The sequence below is a fragment of the Ambystoma mexicanum genome, chromosome 9, assembly GCF_040938575.1.
Source record: "Ambystoma mexicanum isolate Mex_15411 chromosome 9, UKY_AmexF1_1, whole genome shotgun sequence".
Classification (NCBI taxonomy): Eukaryota; Metazoa; Chordata; class Amphibia; order Caudata; family Ambystomatidae; genus Ambystoma; species Ambystoma mexicanum.
In genome coordinates this window covers 858,988,324-859,013,126 of record NC_090931.1, presented here as the reverse complement: position 1 = coordinate 859,013,126, position 24,803 = coordinate 858,988,324, and the positions used below count along the sequence as shown (strand labels likewise).

Genomic DNA, 24,803 nt, shown 5'->3' with positions numbered 1-24,803 from the left:
GTAGACATGTAATAACATTACAGTAAAGCATGCCAGGCCACATTTAGACATACATAGACTGATTGCACCAAAATGCCAGTCGAAGCAATAACACTCATCAAGAAGAGAGCATGTATTCAAGCCCCTCTCTGCGGCCTCTAACAGCACGGCCAAAAGTCTTTAAAATCTGCAAGGAACTGGTCAATCCTGTAGCGGTCTCTACCTCTCATTTTCCCTCCCAGTCCCTCTATACGGCTCAGGCCTCGCACTTCTCTGCTAAAACTCTGGACATCCTGTCCTCTATCTCCTCTTCCTCTCCCTCTTCCTCTCTCTGCCCCCCTTTGGCCATCTCTACCTCTCCTCCTCCTTTCTCCTCTTTCTCTCTGACAACAACTGATGTGGTTTCTAGACAAGTTCGATCTATGAAAGTGTCATCCAAACAGGTGCTCCCCTGCTCCTCCAGAACCATCAAGGACCATATTGACACCCTCGCTCCAGCCTTGGCCGATTTCTGTAATCAGTCTTTAGCCACTGGAACCCCTTAAGCACTCCCTTGATTCCAGCATTCCTTCTGTCCTCATCCTCCTTGATCTTTCCTCTGCTTTTGTCACTGTTTGTTTGTTTGTTTGTTTTAATCACTTGTAATGCGCACCAGACCCAGAGGTTACCGGGCGCAGCAGTACAGAAAATGCGAAGCTTGGGTTACAGGTTACAAATAATATACAATGAAGAACATAAATATACAGTAATGTACAGGTTACAAATAGTGTGTAGTGATGTGCATATATGTACAATTATATACAGGTTACATTTGAGTGAATACCGGATTTTACATGTAGCATGCTGACAAGTAAAAATTAGACTTTTGAACAATGGAGTGCAGAATAAGGGTGAAATAGTAGCAGGCTACAGCCAGGCTCAATATACATAGACCAGAGAGGTCTATAGACGAGACTAGCTTAAATAGGCACTATCAAGCTAACTAGCACAGATCAAGGAGGTGCAAGTGGGATAGAGTGGTAACCGGGAGGTGTCTAGCATGACTGCTCAGAAATGTAGCCAGTCTACTCCAGGGAGTAAGGGAGCTGGGTGGGTACTGATCAGCTAGATGTCAGAGGCTTTCAGGAGATTGATATATTTAGATCTGAATTTCAGAAATGGCTGGTCTTCACGTAAGGTAGGTGGCAGAGAGTTCCAGAGTTGGGCTGCTTGGACCTGGAAGCTAGTTCCTCCGGCCTTGGAAAATGTAAATCTAGGTGTGATGAGGCTGTTGACATTGGAAGTTCTTGCAGGTCGAGTAGAGCATCTTTTAGAGAATGTATCGGTGAGATAGCTAGGAGCGGCATTGTTTAGGGCTTTGTGAACCAGAGATGCCGATTTTAGTTGTATATTGTTCAGGGTGGAAAGCCAGTTATTTTGGCGCCTGATGTGCGATATGTGTGATCTTTTGGGCACGCCGAGAGCAGCTCTCAAGGTGTTGTTTTGAAGGGTTTGTAGTCTATTGATGATGGATTTGTTAGCACCAATGTAAAAGGCATTACAATAATCAAGCCGAGATAAGATTAAGGCTCTGGCTAGGATCATGCAGTTGTTGTTAGAAAGGAAGTGTTTGCCAGCTCTAATGAGTTTCCAGGTGTAAGCAGTGGCTGAAGCCAAGGACTTCACCTGTTTCTCGTATGAGAGGGTGGAGTCCAGGTAGAAGCCGAGCGTCTTCACTTCCTTGGACACCTTGATGGTGTTTCCATCAATCGCGAATGAGGCATAGTCATGGCCTAGTTTTTTTTAGGTTGGCATGGGTCCCCAGGATGATAAGTTCTGTTTTATCATCATTCAGGCATAGACCGTGTGAAGCCATCCATGCCTGGATGATGATATGCACCCTATTCACCAAGGCCAAATCCTTATTGTAATCCCCAGAAAGAGGGAGGAGAATCTGGGTATCGTCTGCATAGTTCGTGTAGGTGATACCAAGATGGTCCAAATCATCAAAAAGGGGCTTAGTGAATATGTTGTATAGAGTGGAGGAGACACAGGAGCCCTGAGGGACTCCACATAGTATGGGGATCTGGTCGGCTGCTGCTGAGGGGGAGAACACTCTCATCGTCCTGTCGCTGAGGAAGGACTCTATCCAGGTTATGGCCTCTTTAGAGAAGTGAGCAGCCGAGTCTAGGTGGCTGCAAAGTACTCCGTGGTCCACGAGGTCAAATGCAGCCGAGAGGTCCAGCAACAGGAGGAGAGCCATTTTGCCTTTATCTCGCAGGACATCAATCTGTGCCTTAAGGTTGATGACCGCTGTCTCTGTGCCGTGTTGTGGCCGGAATCCAGACTGGCATGCTCCGAGGAGCTTGTGTAATTCCAAAAATGTTTGAATCTGGTTGTAGGCAATCTTGTCCAAGATTTTGAGCAGGAACGGAACTGTTGTGATGGGGCGATAGTTCGTCGGAATGAGTGGGTCTAAGGTTTGCTTTTTAAGCAAAGGGAGTAACTAGGGTTGTTTTAAATTGGTCGGAACAATACCTGTCGCGAAAGAGGAATTGACAAGTTTCGAAATGAATGGGGAGAGATCACTGGTGGCATATTTTATAAGCTGGGCAGGGCAAGGGTCGCCCTGGCAATTAGATGGTTTAAGGGAGAGGATGACTTTCTCAACCTCAAGGGTAGTAGTTCTGGAGAACGTGAAACGAACAGTGGGATCCAGTTTTTTGGGAGGTAGCACAGTATTTCCGTTGCTAGGCTGGGATAGTTGGCTCAGGGTGTCCTTTTTCTTAGATATTTTGTTTTGGAGTGTTATTATTTTGTTGGAGAGTGCTTGTTGGATATTCGAGCACCAAGTTTTGTCTTTGGAACATATGTCTGGGATGGGGATGGGGGACTCTAGTTCCTTGAGGCTGGTGAACAGTTCTTTCATGTTTGATTTGGCATTTGCTATGCGTGTGTTATACGAATTTTGTTTTGCCAGATACATTTCTTTTTTGTACCGGGTGGAGATTTCCACAAGTTTGTTTTTATGGTCTATAGAGGGGGAGGACCTCCATGCTGTTTCACAGCTCCTTTTAAGGAGTCGTAAATCTTTTAGTTCTGGGGTGAACCATTTATTTAGGTGGGCTTTGGGTTTACTTGGTCTAAGTTTTAAAGGGGCAATGCTGTCAAGAGTGGTTAACATTGTTTTATTGTATTCATCGACTAGCGTTTCGGGATCTGATTGGTCTGTTAGTTGGTTGAGAGTGGGTAAGATGGCAGGGATCACTTTCTGCTTCGTGATGTTCTTTTTGTTTCTTGTGGGACAGGGCAAGGACATGATAGGTGCTGGTGGGATAGGTTTGGAAGTGGCTAATTCAAAGGACACAAGGAAGTGGTCTGTCCAAGGTTGTTGTAGGATAGATTTGATGTTTGCGGTGCAGTTGTAGTCTGCTAGCCAGTCAAGGCTTCTACCTTTGATGTGGGTGAGTTCGAGCATTCTTTGAGTTAGAGCCAGGTCGGTTAAAGAGTTAGCAATGATACTTGCATTTTTATCTAAGGGGTTATTGTAGCCCAGGTTGAAGTCGCCCAGGACAAGTAATTGTTATGTAGTTTTCAGGTTGTTGGCGAGAAGATTATGGATATCCTCCTCGAATGTCCCTAAGGGTCCAGGAGGTCTGTAGATGAGGTGGATAGACAATGTCTGAGAGTTCACTAGAGGAAGTTTAATGGAGAGCGCTTCGCAGGAGTCAGATCCTATGGAAGGTGTAGTTCTTATATCTAAGCTAGTCTTAGCAATGAAGGCAATGCCACCGCCCCGCATGTTGGTCAACCACGCCATCCTGATCAATCGACTATGTGAGAACCTGGGCATCACAGATCAGGCCCTGGAAAGGCTGACCTTCTTCCTCCTGGACTGTCCCTCCCAGGTCCAACTTGGTCCCTTTCTCTCTGCCACCTCTCTCTCTACCTGTGGCATTCCCCAGCGCTCTATCCTCTCACCCTGGTTTTTCAACCTCTAATTGGCCCCTTTGGCCCACCTGATCTCTACCTTCTCCTCTAACTTTCAGTGCTATGCGGATGACACTCAGCTTTCCTTCAGGCTTCTCTCCACTCTCGCTCATTCCTGACTGTCTATCCACGATTCAGGATTGGTGTGCCTCCAGTGATCTCTGCCTTAATGCCAGTAAGACAGAGATCCTTCTCATTGGGACCCCTGCCCCTGCTTTCCCTATCTCACTCTGGCCCCCCACCTTGGGCCCTCTTCCTTCGCCTTCCTGCAAGGCAAAAAACAATCTTGTCATCTTCGACTCCCCTCTCTCTTTCTCTCCTCACATTGTGGATGTCACCAAGAAGTCCCACTACCAGCTGCTACTCCTCAAAGGGACTCTTCTCTTTCTCACTTTCCCCAGAAACTCACTGTCTCCAGAGCCCTAGTTCTCTCTAGGCTGGACTACTGCAACAGCCTCATTCTCAATCTGCCTTCCTCTGCTCTCTGCCCTCTGCAACTAATCCAGAACAAGACTTCAAGACTTATCCTTGGCCTCAAGCACATGGATTGGATCTCCCCAGCCCTGGAATCTCTCCACTGACTCCATTTAACATTCTCTTCCAAAATACCTTCCTTCTCGAGCCCTTCACTCAGCTACCTCCAACTCTTTAAGGGTTAGACGCATCTCCAGGTAGAGAGTGGGGGGTAGATCTCTCTCCTCTGCAGGTGCCTCCCTCTGGAATGGCCTCCCTGCCCCTCTCAAACTTGAGCCAAACCACCTGAAGTTCCAGAAGCAGCCCAAAACTTTCCTCTTCCTCTTATCCTCTGCTTTATCCCTCTTCATCCCCTCCTGACCTACCTGTCTGCTGTAATGACTGGTTGCTTGGCTACTATCACTGAGTCTAGGTTCTTTCTTGATCAGTCACTCTTGCACTGCCTCAGGGCCTACCGTTCACCTAAGGGCTGTAACTGTAACCCTACGGTCCCTTGTTCTCATTGCACTACCCAGAGCAGTGCTGCCCGGGCTGCATTTACTCAGAAGATTGCTGCCCTGTTTTTCCCTCTCCTCTCCCTTGCATTTCCCTCTCCCTTTCCCCTTTCACTTCTCATTCTCGAACTTGCACGATCTGAATTGAAACAAGGCCTAGTAAGATCATTTGTCTTGTCCTCCCTCTATCTTCCCTCCCTTGGCTTGTGGCGCCTAGAAACGCTTGTGTACAGGCTTGTTATAAATTACTTTTATCATATCATATCATATCATTTTACCACAGATGCCCAGAAAAGTATACAATGCCGCAGTAAGAAACGACTAGACTGGCAGCACCCATATGCCACTCAAGCAAGGTAATTACACTTAGCAGGACTGCTTTATCAGAAATGTGCAGTTAAAAAAAGTCATACCAAACTGAGGAATGACTAGACTGGCTGCACCAAAATGCCTCTCTAGCCACTAATACCACATATCATGCCTGCTTAGCCTGGACATTGACAACCATTAACATTTATCGCACAATCCCATGCCCACACATCCCCTCTCCCTCCCACCCACTACCCCAACCTCCAAAATCAGCTCCTTGGCCCAGAATTACCTTCACATCCCTCTTCCTTGTCCCAGGGCAAGAGCATAGGTATGAGGCTCCTTGCCTCAAAGCCTCATAGGTAAGTACTGGGATGAGGAAGAGTGCGAGTGGAGTAATGAAGATTACAGGTAGCTAAATCAGGCATTACCTGCATGTACCTCTACCTCATCCCAGTACTTTTGTATGAGGCAGAATGCCTCGTACACAAGTACTGCCTCATATACAAGTGCTGGGTTGAGGAAGAATAGGGTTAGGAGTAATGAAGATTGCTCTACTCAACACCGTTGAGTTGACTAGGCTTCAGCACTCCCCCCCTCTGAAATGTTGGGCTATGTTCACTCAACCTGGCTGACCTTCAGAGCAGTTGCCGGACAGAACAGGACACAGATGTTAAATGGCACCTGGGTTTTACTGTTAACAAGGGCCCAGCAATTACTTACGTAGAGCATTTAAAAAATGCCACATTTTTTAGACAATTCAAATTGTGATTTGAGTTAAGTACTTGCATGCCAGGGGAGTGATTGGAAGGGTAGAGAGGGAACAGGAGACCTCTTATTCTCACAGCAGTACATAAGTGGGTGCTTTCAGACTTAAAGGAGAGAGTTAACTGCTTGTAACATTGAAGCTGCACTAGAATAGTCTCATTAAAATGTGTAAAGAAGTTAGATACCCCCACACAAATACGTTTTGCCCCTCCCCCACCACCCATGAAGTTAGCACCTCTCCCAACATGTGAAGGATTAGTCCCCCAAAATGTAGGTTTTGTTGCGCCCCTGAACACAAGCACACACACCATTCACCATATACACACAAGAACACCCAGCCATCCATACATTTAAGTGTGCACTCTTTCACCATACAGGCACACCTACCCAGCCATCCATACATGTAAGTGGGCACTCTTTCACCATAGAGGCATACACACCCAAGCAAGTGTGCACCCTTTAACTATACACTCACACAGGCAGCCACCCAGGCAGCCACCCATACATTAATGTGTGCACCCTTTAACTATACACTCACACAGGCAGCCACCCAGGCAGCCACCCATACATTAATGTGTGCACCCTTTCACTGTGCACACATACCCAGCCACTCATACATTTGTGTGCACCCTTTCACCATACACTCACACACGCAAAGATCATGGGGTTGAGGGGAGCTCTATTCAAAAAGATTTTTTTTTTAAGTCACTCTGACTTCATAAAGAAATGATTTCCGTTAAGGACCAAACCATAATGGAAATAATTTCTTTATAAAGGCAGAATGACTTCAAAAATAAACAATTTCTTTTTAAAGTCATAGGGCTCCCCCTGCCCCATGACATGGAGGCCTCCAGCGTGGGGTCTTCCATGTCATGGGGTGGGAGAGTCCTCAGGCTTCAAAAATAAAGTTTCATTTTGTAGTCACTCTAGCTTCATAAAGAAATAATTTCTGTTACAGAAATAATTTCTTTATGAATGCAGAGTGAATTAAAAAGGAAACCTAAAAAAAAAAAATTGACAAAATATTTGTTTTCAATTTTTTTCTCAAAGTGGGCCCCCTCCCAGGACATGTGCTAGCGGGACACCGCACTGCAGGGGCTGCTGGCACAACCGTTACGACAGTGAGTATGTCTACTGTGTCCCTCACGTCAGGCTGAGTGTCACCCAACTGTCCTTTGTGAATCGCAAGCTTCTTTTCATTGCGTCAGGGGTGGCGCTGGGCATGGGCCACCTGGGACCACATTACAGAAACCTTGCACTGGTGCAAGTCAAAGTTGCACAGAATTAACAGTAGGGAAAAGTTTGCCCTAGTTCTAAAAACACTGGGACATATTAGAAAACCATTGCACCATAAGAGGTGTAATATGGCATGTTATAAGCACCAGGGCAAAAATTGCCCTGGTGCAGAAAAGACCACACAAGCGATGGCACTCTCCGACTGAAAAGTGAAATGAATGATAAAGCAAACTGTAGCAGCACCTCTATTTTACCATGCATCCACGCTTAAGAATAAAGAGGTATTTGTGACGGGTTGGCATCTACTCTAATAGGTCAGTGGGTCCTAGTTTTGTTCCTTCTTCTGTGCCCGCTAGCAAAGATAATGCCCGGTTGTGCTGAAGGAGGATATTTCCTACCATGTCGGCAGAATGAGGACACCTATTTGGATGGATGCCCCATACGGTGTATCTATCGATAGTAGATGGGAAGGGCGCCCAATCTCAAAACGTTACTCCTGGGGGGGCAGGGGGGTTCAGGGGTGGGGTAGTTGGGGTATGATGCTTGGGGGCCCCTTACAGCACACACCACACTGTTTCTAAGTGCTTGCCGATGAGCAGTATTACCCTACATATTGATACTCACTGAACGGCTGGTCTAGTCCAGATTCCAATCTGGAACCTTCCGGTCTCAGCTCAGCCCTTTCAGATCTTACCAGTTGCATTTCTTATGTTGTGTACTCTCAGCACACGAGTACACATGCTTATCACCGGTGCTCTGTAGCAAGGGGCGGGGAGGTGGGGGGAGGGCAGATTTCGTTTTTAAGAATCTGTTGCCAAGGTGCCAGTTTTGAATCCTGAAAGGCGCTGTTATCTTGAGATGCACTTTAGCTACTTTACTAATGTCCTTTGTAGTGATTCTAATTCTTACAATGCCACTTACCACAGAGCCTTTGATATCAAAGAACATGAAGCCACATTGTGACCAGCAGATGTACCCGTGCTTCGCATGGTAATTCCTACTATTAAAAAGAATTAGACAATGGTATATTTATATTTCATACTTTTTATATTGTCTACACTATGGAACCTACTCACATGCCAAATTTCAGGTTTGTAGCATGTTGGGATGTATGCTGAACATTTCGAATAGACACACATACATATCCAAGCATCGTAGATCGCTAAATAAATAAATAAATAAATAAATATGAAAACTTTGGTTTTCATACTTTTTGCATTGTCTACACCGTGGAAACTACCCACATGTCAAATTTCAGATTGGTAGCATGTTGGGAAGTATGCCGGACATTTCGAATGGACATATGCATATATCCACAATTGTCCCTTTTATATATTGAGAGATATTACTCTGTGTGTCACAAATCCTAGGACCAGTCCTGCATTATTCTTTGCTCACCCCTATTACTTAGGCAAACTCATTTATCAAAATCTAATTCTGGTAAAAAAAAAAAAGAACACAAAAGAGCTCTTCACCAAATTACTATTTGTGTTTTTTCAAGCTAGTGGCTTCCTCTCCCCAGGCAGGGTTCTTGAGAAAGAAGGGTATTTTCATTCCGCCTTTGACCCTGGACACCATCTGTCACCATTTTGTGCCCTGTATGTTTTTCTCTGGTATTGGAGTGTACGGCCTCTATACATCATCCCTCTCTCTGTCAGCAACAGTGGCATTTTTAGTTTTGGCTATTGGGTGGCAATCTAGCGCCACCTATAGGCTGAAAACATTGCATTGGAGGACAGCTAGGAGTGAAGTCACATATGAGGGGGGCATACGGCGGTTGTTTTTTGGTTATTTTTTTTACAGTAAGCTTCTATCTAAAGGAACACAATTGCACCTCGATGGAAACCAAAATGAACCAATCAAATAGAGGAGTTCAGCCAATTCTCAGCTCCGTGGAACCCGCAGTCCTTGATTCATGCCCGGAAACCGCACTAATACTCTCCCCCTTGTACAGCACAGCAGGGCTGAAACGATGTAACATTCTTCCTGTCACATCAAAAGGTGATTTGCGGATGCCGGGCTTGGAGCTGTCTCGCCTGCTGCATGCGAACAACATAAACCACATTTACTGGGCTCTTTATTCTCAGCCTGCCTTATTTTTCTTTGTGCTGGGGGTCTGCGGGGAGGGGGGGCTCTCTGATCATCGTTATTAATCTAGGACTCGTCTTCCATCCACTTACGTCCCCCCAGAACCCAAACCCCCACAAATTCTCGACAATGAAACACTAGACGTTTTACATCTTGCCAGCGATAAACTGTGAGTTTCATCCCAGCTGGTAGCAGCATCAGGCCAAATCGAGAAGGGGGAAATGAGAAGTATAAAGATGAATGCAAGAGCCCCCATTATCTCCTGGAGAACTGCTCGGAAAAGGAGAAAGGCTACTCTCACAACATGGACATCAGCGGTAAGACAACTGTCTTGAATGCACATCTGATGCAGCGGCCAACGTTAACCCCCTGTTTTTCAGATTTCATTCACAAGACGACGAGATTTATGCATTAAATATATAATGTTTCGATATAAAGACATGTAACCCCTTTAATCTTATAAGCAGGGTGGATGCTACAATAAGGCAGTTCTAGGTGGCTGCCTGTGGCGCCAGCAGTATTGCGGGGGCCATTTGGGCCTTATAATAATCACGTGTCCACCCCATTAGGGATGCTCGACCACCTCTAAAACAGTCCGGGGGGTTCTATAGCATTTGTTGGCACATTGAATCCCCTTTTGATCCTACATTTCTGGTTGTTTCGTTTCGACCCCCCACCCCTTGCATTTGGAGGTAGGTTTTCGAGCCCTGCAATCCAATCAGGAGAGTCAAAACTTCCATTTAGAGGCCATGAACCAATGCTTCATTTGTAAAAGAATAAGTGCACCAGAGACCAAATATTTTGTAGCACCTCTTTGACACATCGGGGAGGGCATCTCCATGCCGCTCTTGCTACCTCTTTCAGCTTCTCCCAATAATATTAACATATTTGGGTTAAAGCTTCAACTCACGGTTCCATGTCATTTCATCGCGGGATGAAATAACGATGGTTTTTTCTCCGTTGATATTTCACTGCGAAAACTGTTTTTTATTTATTTATTATTTTGTGGGGATTCCCTCTAACCCCCATCCCCTTTGATTATTTAACTATCCCCCGAACACCCACACGCCATCTATATATTTTTTTAACCCCCCCTACAAAATTCGATGAGTTTTCACCTTGAAATGACAACGGTGAAAAACCCAGTGTCATTTCATCCCACAATGAAAGGACGGTGTACCCAACTCACGACAGCTCTTTTGGGGTTAATAGATGCACTGATTATGGCAGATATGCTATTTACAAATACCAATCACCATAACATAACATACTAGTTCTCCTCTTTTGCCGTGGCCCAGTGCTGCTGGGTGCCGTGTTGTTGTCAACACACCCTTCTGTGGCACTGCTGCAGTAAATAATCAGCTGCACTATGTCATGCAAACTGTTTGAAGCAGGGTGTGGGCATGGTCAGCATGCATGCCCAGCATTGTCAACTTCCAACTCATTGTTATTCAAGAAAATGGACAACTGGCACCACCACACCAGTGTGGGTGATCAGATTCATGTAGTGGAATGAGCTAGCCCAGGGTGAAGATACATGTCCAGTTCACACTGTTGCTTGTTGTGTGACTACTACTGACTGACAGCTAAAATAACAATGTTTCCAAAGCACCACATCATTTTCAAAGCCACATATCATAATGAAACTGAGTCTGGGACAATAAGTGCAGGGGCTCACAAATAAGTGCGAGGGCTGAGCCCTGGTGAACAGCCCCGCAAATTGAGCACTAACCTGAAACATCTAAAGAAGTTTCAAGGGTCTTTAAATGGCTCAGCTGACTTCCTGTTACGGTTTTTGGTTTTGTTTGGCCGTAGATAGCATAAGACAGGAGAGGCTCACACATTGGTGTTTTTGGAGATGTTTTGACATGAATTTGAAAGGGTTTGAAGACGTTTGCTGGTTTGTGGTTTTTGTTGATCTCTACTTCAACTTCTTTACATATACATATTCTGTGAAAAGACTTTGTTAAAGGAACGTTATGGTTAAGTTGCACTAATAAAACATATGTAATTCAGTGAAAAAACATACAAGTAAAATTGAAAAAATCCCAGAAATTCGCGAGTTATGGTAAACTAAGCAACCATAACTCTTGCCACCACTGTGCACTGCTAAAACTAACACCCAGGACATCAACGATGTCATCACAAATGTCATTGATGACATCACATATAAAATACATTTTAATGATAAGTCCCTACAAGGGGGACTTCCAAAACCCTTACCACATTGGTCCTTGGTGGCCATGCCCACTTTAACCCCATTGCAGGTCAGGTCCTTCATGGTCATGGCCAGTAGCCAGATTGTCAAGGCCATGACCCGGATAATCTGGCCACTGCCCATGGTCACCACAGGTTTATCACTATTTTTTGTACCTACATTGACACTTTTCAAAAAATTAAACACAGACACATTTGCAAAACCATGCTTTCGGGTCCTTGCCAATGCTCCTTGTAAGTGCTTGCTACAAATCTGTCCATGTTTTCTTTTTTGAAAAGTGTCAAGATGTATGTACAACAAATAGGGATATGACGTAGCCCTCACCTGACAAAACCCATTCAGACTTTGCAAAAACATTCAAGGTTGGGTCTATAATCTTTCTGAAAACCTTTGTGCAGATTCGTCAAACAGCAACAAAGTTACAAGCCATCTAAAACTGTTGAGATCCCTCTGTAATGTTGCCCCCTCTTGACAAACACAAACCAAACTTTGCAAAAATATTCAAATCTGGGTGTATAATCATTTTGCAAACCTTCGTGCAGATACGTCAAACAGCACCAAATTTATAAGCCTTTCAAATATTTTGCCCCCCCCCCTCTAATTTTGCCCCCGTTGGCAAAACAGCACCAGATTGTGCAGAACCATTCATGGCCAGAAATGGTATTGCAAAGTTTCATGCCGTTCCATCGAGTGGCACAAAAGTTATAAGCCATCTAAAAACTGCTTTTCACAGACCCTGAAATGCAGAAATATGCATGGATGCTCCCGAGCATCGGAGATGTTCACGAACATCACAGGAATGTTCCCGGACATATGGGATGTTCACAGACTTCGTAGAAGAAAAGCATTTGATTTGTGGATTTTTATGGACATATCCCATCCCATCCTCATCACCCCTCACATCCCCAGAGATAGTTTAATTAGTTTGACAAGTACAACATTGGGCCTCATTACGACCCAGGCGTTAAGGGTTAACGCCGTTGTTAACCCTTAACGCCTATTCTGATTTTAACGGCTGCTCTTAGCAGCCGTTGAAATCCATGGCGCTAACCTGCCATGATGCTAATTACGCCACCGTAATTTACGGTGGCGTAATTAGCGCCTTCCCCACTCCCATTATGCCCTATGGGGCCAAAAATGGGAATGGGGAAGGGAAAATGGGAAATGGGGATTTACCGCCCCACTCACCTTGGAATGGGGCGGTAAATCTGCCATCCACCATGGTGTAAACGTAGTTTACACCATGGTGGTAAAGTTGGCGCAATTAGCGCCTGGGTCGTAATGACCCCCATTGTGTTCTATAATATGTTTTTATACCACCTTCTGCATCAAATTACTTACTTAGTTCTTCATGGATTTTCACAAAACAAAAACAATTCACATTTTGTATGTTTTGTGCCCAACTTGTTTCTTATTTGGTGGAAATCCATCGAGCAGTGTTCATGCTACTGGTGTTCAACAAAAGCACTTTTATTTTGATGGGGAAATAAAAGGAAGTAGGATGAAAACAGTTTTTCTTTCTTTCTTAATACATTTTGAACTGTTTAATGATGAATTTTCTCAAAAGTTTCCAGTTCAGAAGGGGCCCATGACAGACATGTGTTGGTGGAAATTTCATCCATATCGTCCAGTGAGTCAAAAGTTATTAGCAATAGACTTTTGGGAAAAGTCAATGCAAATAGGTTTCATCTTATCTCACTACCCGCCCTGTAAAATATATCATGTATATTTATTTACACAATGTAAGCTCAGTTTGCTTATGTTGGGGTCTGGATTCTGCTAGTTAACTCAGGCCACACTTTTAAATAAGACCCCCAGATAGTGGTCTATTTTCAACCCCAGCATCGGAAAGGTTAATATTATGCATATTAAGTAGTGACATGTAAATAGAATTTGGGGAGCCGGGTGTTCTGGCTTTCTTCTGGCACACAAAGCGCTGCAGCAAAAGACTCATACCTGTTGTCCTGCCACCCCACCAAACACTGGCATTCAGTCCCCTTCCCCCTCAACACAAGATCCATATCTGGCTTCTCTTCCCCAGCCCCTACAACAAAATTACCATACTTGAGGTCTTGTCTCCCCAACCTCTCCCCCACCACTCAAGGCCATACCTAACATCTGCCTCCCATCATCTGCAACACAAACACATACCAGCGTCTTGCCTTGCCACCACCACAGCACAAAACACATTACTGGCGGCCTCACTATCCAGCCCCTAAAAGCATGTAACTTATCATAATGCAAGATGCAAAGGAAAAGTGAGGTTTCATGAAAAAGCAAACCCTTTTGTTTGAGTGCGCCAAATCAGCAGATATTGAAATAAATTAGATGTTTAATCATCTTGGAAGTAGGCATATGGTTAATTGGTGCTTCCCATTCCTTCCCAGAATGACCTGCAGGGCTGCAAAACATTGCAAAGTCCCCCATGAAAAACGCCCTGTGCTGAGGGATGGGACAGGATGTTGGGAAGATACCATCCAACGCATGTGTCAAGTCCTAAAAAGGAAAGTGGGGGAACTCATTAACATCCCAATTGAATGTGGTGTCACCAGAAATTAGCATAGCAAGGTGCCCTCTGAAAAAAGTGGGAGGACATATGAAAAAAGTGCAGGGCCCCCCGTCCACCTGCGGGTACCCTCGACTTGAGCACTGATCCAACCCCGGCATTCTGAGACGTTTGGAACATGTTTTCCACTGGCGAGCAGGCAGGATAGGTTTGCGTTTATCACCATCAGTGTTTTGATTGAGACTTTGATAATCAAATCCACTCCCAAATTCAATCCCTCAAAAACAGTTCCTTTTTTTTCTCTGCGGGGAGGACAGCTACTTCGTCTTACTCTTCCACTCAAGTAGTTCTCTATTCTTGCCAAAGTTATCAGCGTCCCCTAAATTGCTGTTCTTTAGGTTTTCCCTTGATTCAAGATTTTCTTTTCATTCCCATGTTGCTACAATACCACAAACCACCCATTATCAGCTTGTAGTTCGGGCTACCAAAATCTACTCTTCTTCCGCTGAACATGGTCACAATGTGTCCAAGTGTCCCTCTTATGACGAAATTCTACCGTATTATCCCATCTTGTAAGGAGTCCACGGGCTTCCCTTGGAAGCCTGCTTTAAATCTTAAAATGTGTTGTGTGGGCTTTCGGCTGTCCCAGCACATTTATTAGCTCAAAAGATGTCCCCTCTTGCAAGTCGAAGGCACTTCTAAAAATTCCTTTGGTGAAGAAACCTTAATATTGAATCCGAGCTTCTTGCCCTCCTCCTGGATGCCTTTGCTCTGCTTGTTCCCCTGCGCCTAACTGCGCCTTCAGAATTTTAGGAAGGAATTGACAACTTTGCTTTTTAAAGGATACTTTGAATAGTGTTTTATATATTGTTGATGTTTTCTGATGTTGTGAATCTTATGTAACTTTGTCTTTACACTGTATTGATTTTGTTGCTGTATTTCTGCACTTTTCATTACGTACACAGTGCACCAGATGTTATGTAGGAACATTTACGCTACATAAAATACTTTTAATAAAATAAAATTGCCATTTTGGCAAACAAGGAAAATAAGACATAGAGGATGTTTGCAGAGTAAAGTTACAATGCTGGATATATCAGCCCAGATGTTCTAGCTGCATGATTTGCATTTCTTTAGGTTTCCCACTAAGCATCGTCCTGTGGTCACGTCAGATTAAGGACAGCGTCCTGTGCTCGCGTCAGATTAAGGACAGCGTCCTGTGCTCGCATCAGATTAAGGACAGCGTCCTGTGCTCGCATCAGATTAAGGACAGCGTCCTGTGCTCGCGTCAGATTAAGGACAGCATCCTGTGGTAGAATCAGATTAAGGACAGCGTCCTGTGCTCGCATCAGATTAAGGACAGCATCCTGTGGTAGCATCAGATTAAGGACAGCGTCCTGTGCTCGCGTCAGATTAAGGACAGCATCCTGTGGTAGCATCAGATTAAGGACAGCATCCTGTGGTAGCGTTAGATTAAGGACAGCGTCCTGTGCTCACGTCAGATTAAGGACAGCATCCTGTGGTAGCGTCAGATTAAGGACAGCATCATGTGCTCGCGTCAGATTAAGGACAGCATCCTGTGGTAGCGTCAGATTAAGGACAGCGTCTTGTGGTAGCGTCAGATTAAGGACATCGTCCCGTGGCAGCGTCAGATTCGGAACAGTGGTCTTTCAAGAGCTAAATGTATACTCTGTAAATGGGTGCCATTAAGATTTCCAATAGGGATAGAAATGACTCCGTTTTAAGGCATAGCATTTGTCCAAACTGGAAATGCCATCATATGAACCTGGGGCACCCAACCCATAAATGCATAAAGGGTGAAAGGGGAAGTGGCGGAAATGGAACATGTACGTGGGCTCAGCTGAATGATTAACTATCAGGTTATGTAGCCCCTTCCTTTCTCGTGTTACATACAAGCGTGTACACCACCTTTTGCCCTCCCTGTTTGCACTCCGCCATGCAAATAGAGTAAATGCATATATGCATGGCAGGCTGCGTTTACAATGGATCCCTATGGCGACGGCCCAAAGCCAACAGACTCCATAGAGATCCCCAGCATTTGCACCGGCATGTAAATCCATGCCGACACATAGCTGGAGTATTTGTATGGCGCAGAGGAAGGGAGCAGTGGAAACACAAACTGCCCTCTCTTCTTCTCCGCCATGCAAGTTGACAAAAACAGGGCATGATGTAATGGAAAAATGCATTTCGCTCCACGTTACGCCCACCTCAAAAGGAGTCCCTCAAAATGTTCTACGCATTGTTTTAACCCTGTATGCATGTTTCACCCACATCAAAAGTACTAACCATGATGACACCTCCAAAAGGACAACTTTTCAGAATGGTGTTCCAGTGATCATTAGCCACAACCTGGATGAATGTGAGTTTTGAATGACCATCAATATCCGCCTGCTTTGTTTTAGACAAATGAAACTCGCTGTACAGGCAAACATTTAACCCCCCCCCTCTTCTTCCGACAGGATCATCACTTTAACATGGTGGAGTACCATGTGCCCATCTCTGCAGGAGGAGTAGCCAATATTTTCGACCTGCTAGAAACCAACAAGGCAGCTTTCCACATCATACACTTCTCAGTGAGTCAAACTACGCTGGAGGAGGTAAGCAGCAAAGGGGGCGTAGACTGCCCTGTCTAGAGGTAACACTGAGCCTTTACCTTGTCTCTGCAGAGAACCTTTCAAAATCGTTCAATTCAAAGTAATCATGGACTGAAAATAAACATTTGTCACCTGGATATGTAGTGCCACCTTGTGGTTAGTGGGAGAATGATGCCAAATGTATCATATAGGTTTTCAGCAAGGGCATATAAATGTCTTTGGTGTGCCCTAGCCCTGAGCCCATCTGTGTCCTCTGCGGGAATGCCATAATCCGTGAGACATTTTTCTGTAAAGCACAGCTCCAATTGAATTAGCCTAAAACCAGTTGTGGCTGATGCATTTTTAAAGTGGTGGGGCGTAAATCAGTGGCGTCACACAAAATGTGGGGGCCCCCCTGCGAGCCATGCTGAGGGGGCCCCCCCAACTCGGCAACAAATCACGGGTTGCGCCACACTCTGGGCCGGCCTAGACTGTCACGCTTGCACAATACGCATGAACGTGCTGCTGAAGGGGTATGCCGCACACTGCACTAGGAAAAAGATATAAATATGTGTTTTAATGCAATATACAGCACAATTTCTGAGATAAATTGGCTATAAAGCAAGAGTGTTTGCAATTGTTTTGTAGGGTAACACAATCCAATACATGCAAGTCACCAACAGTGCACAGGAACATTAATGCTTCCAACTGGCTGCACAATGTAGACCAGTGTAAACACGTAATAACATTATAGTACAGAATGCCAGACCACATTTAGACATACCTAGACTGTAATAACGCTCATCAAGAAGAGAGCACACAATAAAGCATGTGTCTCCATGGCCTCGAACAACACGGCCAAACACTTTAAAATCTGCAAGGAACTGGTCAATCCTGTTGTGGTCTATACCTCTTCTGTTCCCTCCCATGCCCTCTGTACAGCTCTGGCCACTCATTTCTCGGCTAAATCTCAGGACATCCTGTCCTCTATGTCCTCTTCCTCTCTCGGCCCATTTTGGCCATCTCTTCTCTCCTCCTCCTTTTTCCTCTTTCTCTCTTACAACACCTGACGAGGTTTCTAGACAAGTCCGATCTATGAAAGTGTCGTCCAAACAGGTGCTCCGCTGCTCCTCCAGAACCATCAAAGCCCATATTGACACCCTCACTCCAGCCTTGGCCGATTTCTGTAATCACTCTTTCGCCACTGCAATGTTCCCCTCTCCCTTTGAGCACTCCCTTGTGCACCCACTCCTCAAGAAGCAGTCTGCTGATCCTACCTGCTGGAAAACTATCGCTCAATCTCCACCTTTCCTGAGCAAACTCTTGGAAAAGCTTGCCATCTCCCAGCTTACTCTCCACACTGAATCTGTTGGTTGTCTCCATGACCATCAGTCTGGCTTCAGAGCTGCCAGAGGCATGGAAACTGCTCTCCTTAACACCTGTGCTGCTCTCTAACCTTGATTCCAGCATTCCTTCTATTCTCATCCTTCATCTTTCCTCTGCTTTCGACAGGGTCAACATCGCCATCCTGATCAATCGACTCTGTGAGAACCTGGGCATCACAGATCAGACCCTAGAGTGACTGACCTACTTCCACTTGGACCGCCACTCCGCTCCCAGGTCGATCGTGGTCCCATTCTCTCCGCCACCTCTCTCTACCTGTGGCATTCCCCAGGGCTCTATCCTCTCACGCTGGTTTTTCAACCTCTACTTGGCCACTTTGGCCTCCCTGATCTCTACCTTATCCTCTAACTTTCAGTGTTATGCAGATGACTCAGCTTTCCTTCAGGCTCCCCTCATCCTCCTCTCCTCTCTTGCTCATTCCTGACTGTCTATCCACGATTCAGGATTGGTGCGCCTCCAACAATCTCTGCCTTAATGCCAGTAAGACAGAGATCCTTCTCATTGGGACCCTTGCCACTGTGTTTCCTCTCTCACTATAGCAGACCACCTTGGGCCCTCTTCCTTTGCCCTCCTGCGAGGCAAAAAACCTTGGTGTCATCTTCAACGCCACACTCTCTTTCTCTCCTAACATCTCGGACATCACCAAGAAGTCCCACTACCAGCTGCTCCTCCTCAAAGGGACTCTTCCCTTTCTCACTCTCCACCAGAAGCTCACTGTCTCTAAGCTGGACTACTGCAACAGCCACTTTCTCAATCTGTCTTCCTCTAGTCTCCGTCATCTGCAAATAATCCAGAACAGGACTGCAAGACTTAGCCTTGGTCTCAAGCCCTGGGATTGTATTTCTCCAGCACTGAAATCTCTCCACTGGCTGCAAGGATCAAGTTCAAGAACCTTTGCATTGCCCACAAGGCTTTCTGGGGCCAGTGCCAACACTAAATCCAATGCTCTCTTCCAAAATACCTTCTTTCTCTAACCCTTCACTCAGCTACCTCCAACTCTCTAAGGCTTAGACATTTCTCCAGGCAGAGAGTGGGGGTAGACCTCTCTCCTCTGCTGGTGCCTCCAACTGTAATGGCCTCCCTGCCCCTCTCAAACTTGAGGCGGACAACCTGAAGTTTCGGAAGCAGCTAAAAGCTTTCCTCTTCTCTGCTGCTTTCGCTCTCTCTCCCCCCCTGCTGACCTACCTGTCTGCTGTACTGACTGGCTGCTTGGCTACCCTCAGAGTCTCTCTGAGTCGAGGCTCTTTCTTGATTGGTCACCCTTGCACTGCCTCCGGGCCTACCATGCACTTAGGGGCTGTAACTGTAACCCTGCAGTCCATTGTTCTCCTTGCACAACCAATAGCTGCTCTGCCCTGGCTGCACTTACTGAGAGCATTGCTGCCCTGTTTTCCCCTCCCCTCTCACTTGCACTTCCCTGCTCCCTTTTCCCTTGCACTTCTCGTTCTCACAATGACACAAGGCCTAGTGAGATCGTTTGTCTTGTCCTCCCTCTATCATCCCTCCCTTGTGTACACTTGTGTACAGGCGCATTATAAATGACTTGAATCACATCATATCATTTTATCACAGATGCCCAAAAAAATATACAATGCCGCAGTAAGAAATGGCTAGACTGGCAGCACCCAAATGCCAATCTAGCCAGGTAATTAAAGTTAGCAGGACTACTTTATCAGAAATGTCCAGTTAAAAGAAAGTCATACCAAACTGAGGAATGACTAGACTGGCTAAATCAAAATGCCTCTCTAGCCACTAATACCACATATCATGCCTGCTTAGCCTGGACATGGACAACCATTATGATTTACCACACAATCCTGCCCCCCCACACATCCACTCTCCCTCCCACCCACCACCCCAACCTCCACAATCAGCTCCTTGGCCCAGAATTACCTCTGCGTCCCTCTTCCTTGTCCCAGAGCTTTCGTATGAGGCTCCTTGCCTCATAGGTAAGTACTGGGATGAGGAACAGTGGGACTAGGAGGGATGAAGATTACAGGTAGCTAAATCAGGCATTACCTCCATGTACCTCTACCTCTTCCCAGTACTTTTGTATGAGGCAGAGTGCCTCAAACACACGTACTGCCTCGTATATAAGTACTGGGACGAGGAAGAATAGGGCTAGGAGTAAGCAAGGCATTAAAGACAAGTAGTAGCGCAACACCATTGAGTTGACTGGGCTTCAGCACTACCCCCCCTGACATTTTGGGCTATATTGACTCAACTTGGCTAACCTTTAGAGCAGTTGCCAGACCGAACAGGACACAGATTTTAAACGGCACCTGGTTTTTGCTGTTAACAAGAACCCAGCAATTACCAACGTAAAGCATTTCTCTGTTAGTACCTGCATTCAAATGCCACATTGTTTAGGCGATTGAAATCGTGATGTGGGTTTAGTACTTGCATGCCAGGGGAGTGATTGGAAGGGTAGAGAGGGAACAGGAGACTTATAGGAGAGAGTTAACTGCTTGTAACATTGAATCTGCACTAGAATAGTCTAATTAAAATGCGTAAATAATTTGGATGCGCCCACACAAATAAGTTTCCCCCTCCCCACCGCATGTGAAGTTAGCGCCTCTCCCAACATTTGAAGGGTTAGCCCCCCGAAATGAAGGTCTTCTTGTGCCCCTGTACACAAGCACACACACCATTCACCTTATACACACCCAGTCATCCACACATTTAAGTGTGCACCCTTTCACCATACACTCACACAGGTAGCCACCTATACATTTATGTGTGCACACTTTCACCATGCAGGCACACCCCCACAGCCACCCATACATTTAAGTGTGCACCCTTTCACCATACACACACAGGCAGCCGGCTATACATTTGAGTGTGCACCCTTTCACCATAGACTCATACACGCACACCTCATGGAGTTGAGGGGGGGGCCCTATTACTTAAAAAAGAAATTGGGGCTCATTACGGGTCCAGCGGTAACCATGCCGGTGCTACCGGCGGGTTGCCGCCAGACCCATAAAAAATTACTATGGCCTGACTTCCCGGTGCCACCGTGCTATTTCAAGTCCGGCGGCTGGGAAATCAGGTGCCGGTAATTTCGTTAAACCCCAGACTCCACGGGAATGGGGACACAGAAGCACCTGCACCATTGTTAACGGTGCCGGTGCTTCCGTGACAGGTCTGCCTACCGTGGCTGCTGTGCCTGGCAGGGTCAGACCTGTCGGGCACGGCAGCCCCACCAGGCAGACCTGTAATATGCCGGTCCGGAAACAACAGTGCCTGTAAGCTTACCAGCACCGTTGTTTCCGGACCGGCATGGTCAGAATGAGCCCCATTGTTTCTTTTTTAAGTCACTATAACTTCATTAAGAAATTATTTCAGTTAAGGACCGAACCATAATCAAAATAATTGATGGCTGAGTGGCTTCAAAAACAAACAATTTCTTTTTGAAGGCATAGGGTTCCCCCCCCCCACCCCATGACATGGAGGCCTCCAGCCTAGGGTCTTCCATGTCATGGGGTACGGGGGCCCTCAGACTTCAAAAAGAAAGTTTCTTTTTGTTGTCACTCTGCCTTCATAAAGAAATTATTTCTGTTACAGAAATGTTCTTTATGAATGCAGAGTGAATTTCAAAAGAAATTTTTTTTTTATTTTATTTTTTTTTTTTTACTGGGGCCCCCTCCCAGCCATGTGCTGGTGGGGCCCCCACACCGCGGGGCCCCCCGCACCGCGGGGGCTGCGGGGGCCCCTGTTACGCCAGTGGCGTAAGTGTCCTCCCTGATTTGGTACCAGCAAGCCAAACTGCACTTTTGGTGTTAGTTGTGTTCTCCACCAACGTTTTTATTAAAATGCATTTTGCAGATTTATTTTACTGCCATTAGATTATTTTGTGCAGCATGCAAAATATTCCAATGCTTCAGATGCCAAGTTCCATTGTGCCCTCATTTGACCCATATCACTCTCATTGTTTTAATGTTGCCTCATGTCATTGATTGAAACTGGCCATTTCCCAATTACCCATCCCTATCTCATTTGTATTAACCCAGGTGTCTTTGTCTAATTGCTCTGAGAACTGCCCCACCCCCCCTACCTTTCCCCAATGTAAATTCCATTGACCCCGTTTTGGCCCCCATATTACTCTCCTTGCCTCCCAGTACTGCCCTGCTGCCCACTGACTGGCCCAAATATCACTTTCTTTTCCACATTATTGTCCCATGTCATCCGCACCCTTACAACAATTGCCCTACTGCTCCCAGTTGTAAAGATTTTTATTAATATGTTAATAAATAGTGGTCACTCATGAAGGGCACCCCAACATGATGCCCACTGGCATACAATCCCGCTCCACTATTCCAGGGACAAGAAAAAGGTTAATTTAAAAATCAATATTTTGTTTTATTGAAATCAACTAAAAGTTGGTCCCCTTGCTTTATGTAGGGGAATTCATCACAAGACATCAAATATACTTTACATGCTGTATTACACTGACTGTGAAACTGGGCCTGCCTGTGGCAATCTCACAAAATATGATATCACATCCAGTCACACTGCATCACTATCAACAATGTTTCTAACAATTCTATTCCTAAAAAAACAATGCCATCTCTAAACGGCACTTAAATCTGTGCTCACAATCCCTCTTATTGACCGGTATATTAAAGCTGTATGCATTTTGCATTTACAGAATCCGATTCAATCAATAGATGACCATTTCAACACATTTTATTTCCTCCAATATCAAAAACAAGCAATGGTACCAGAGAAAAGTTGCATAGAACATTCACATTTATATACATCTATCTACATTAATTTATCCCCGGTGTAAATGTGGGGTTATGAGTTTCCGATCTCTGTACATGCGATTTAAATGCTGGCTAAAATTAATTGCATCAGAATTCTGCAGTGTTGTGTCTAAAAAACAAGGCTATCAATTTAGAACACATGGTATGTCATTCCACTCACCCAAGATAGGAAAACTATTTTTTGATTTTCGAATGCAATGATGCATACTCCTCCCACTTCACGTCACAAACTGACTCAATATGCAATGTCAGGAGTGAAAAAAGGGGATTTTAATGGTGGGATTATTTTCTATGGGAATGGCATTGAGATGGCTAACTCCCTTTCAACCACCCATTCACTTCTTTATATCTGTGGCTTGCACAGATCACACACTATCAACTATTTCTTCCTTGGGCTATTTTATGGACGTCATCATACCACAGCCATAACTATATATGTGAACACTTTGGGCACTATTTAGCTTTCACTTATAAAATGCTACACTGTTAGGGCTGGGAAGTGTTCCCTATCGTATCTTATATAGCAGCCACAATACAGAAAAAAAAAAGAAATTGTAGTTATTTAAATATAATCTCCCTCAACTTTAATACATTCAATAAAATGGGATATAGCTCACACTAGCAACTCAATTATCCCATTCTATTTCTATGAATGATGATTTATCTGCCTCTGCGCTCTGTGCACAGATATATTATGTTTTCTACAGTCAAATCTCACTTAGCTTTAGATATAGTGAGAGGACACTGTTGCATTTCACACAACATATTGAGGTATTCTATTTGTAAGGAACGCCACCTAGTGAGGATGACCTCCCAATTCCCTTGCACCTCAGGGACTGATCAGGACAATAACTCTAGGGGGTTATCTAATTATAATTCGCTCCAGGTAATCTACTCCTCATGAGTAAGGCCCAATTCTACAGTTCATATCCAAGTCCTGCACTCATCTATCTGGGGCAGGTCATTTACTTCTCTGCAGATTTTTTTCCAGAGTCAAAAATCCTATCCCTTGCTTGCTTCCCTTGTGACAATGTCCAATATTCATATACTTATGTCATGATTATGTCACCGTTTTTGATTGATCAAGTTATTGTATTGACTTGTCTCATAGTCAGACACTCTTTTGGAATACAGACGTGAGATTTTCATTAGCTGATATTAATTTCTTTAGAAATGAAAAGAAAAAGGTTGGGGCCAAATCTACTCTTAATATTCCTATATGTGTTTCTGTTCAATCATTAATTATAGTAACCTGCCTCTTCAATGAAACATGGATTAAAGCAATCAGCTGGTCTAGACACACATCTAGTAATGGCACTTGAATGTGTAGCATATTTATTTGTAAAGTTATGATTATTAATAATTGTATTCATAGTTATTCAAGGTAGGAAATTCGAATGTGCATTGATTAAATGGAGGAAATCCTGATGATAAAAGTGCACTCTTTGTTTTTTCTATAAGTCATATGGGTATAGAACTATGAGCAAAATGTGGTTCTATATATAAAATGTAATGGCAACTACTAGGTGTATTTAAACATCGAGAATAGATGTCATGCTTCAGCACAATGACTCATGTGAGAAAGTCTTGGTGATTGCTTCTGGCAATGATTGATTGAAATGACATGATATGTCCTCTTTGTTCTTCTGCCGTAGTTCCAGCAGATGGGTGGCTTCATGATGATGCATAATTCAAAGCTTGCATGCTAAGTGCAATAAGATGTTTGAAAGTACAGGCTTTTACTAGCAGAGACTAATGTCCACATACAATGCAAATCTCAAGTTACTGGTATTTCTACTTTCTTTAGATTTCTCTTAAAGGTTTTTCGCAAATGTGGGGGCTAGTTTGCTCTGAGGTGAAACTTTGGCCTACTGAAATCAACACTACCAGGGCTGAGATGGACAGCAAGTGCCATTAAAGTCAATACGCAAATAAAACATTGCCTTTTGTGACATTAGCTAAAACTTCCCTTTTATCTAGCCTTGATGTATAGAT

At 44.7% G+C, this 24,803-nt stretch overlaps 1 protein-coding gene across 1 annotated transcript in view; it reads left to right on the top strand.

Moving 5' to 3' along the window:
* Window positions 1-24,803, top strand: part of ABCA12 (ATP binding cassette subfamily A member 12) — a 700,854-nt gene that overhangs the window by 656,606 nt on the left and 19,445 nt on the right. The window contains exon 56 of the mRNA XM_069615933.1: window positions 16,522-16,659. Within this exon, the coding sequence (XP_069472034.1) occupies window positions 16,522-16,659 (138 nt within the window). The remainder of the gene's footprint in view (window positions 1-16,521; window positions 16,660-24,803) is intronic.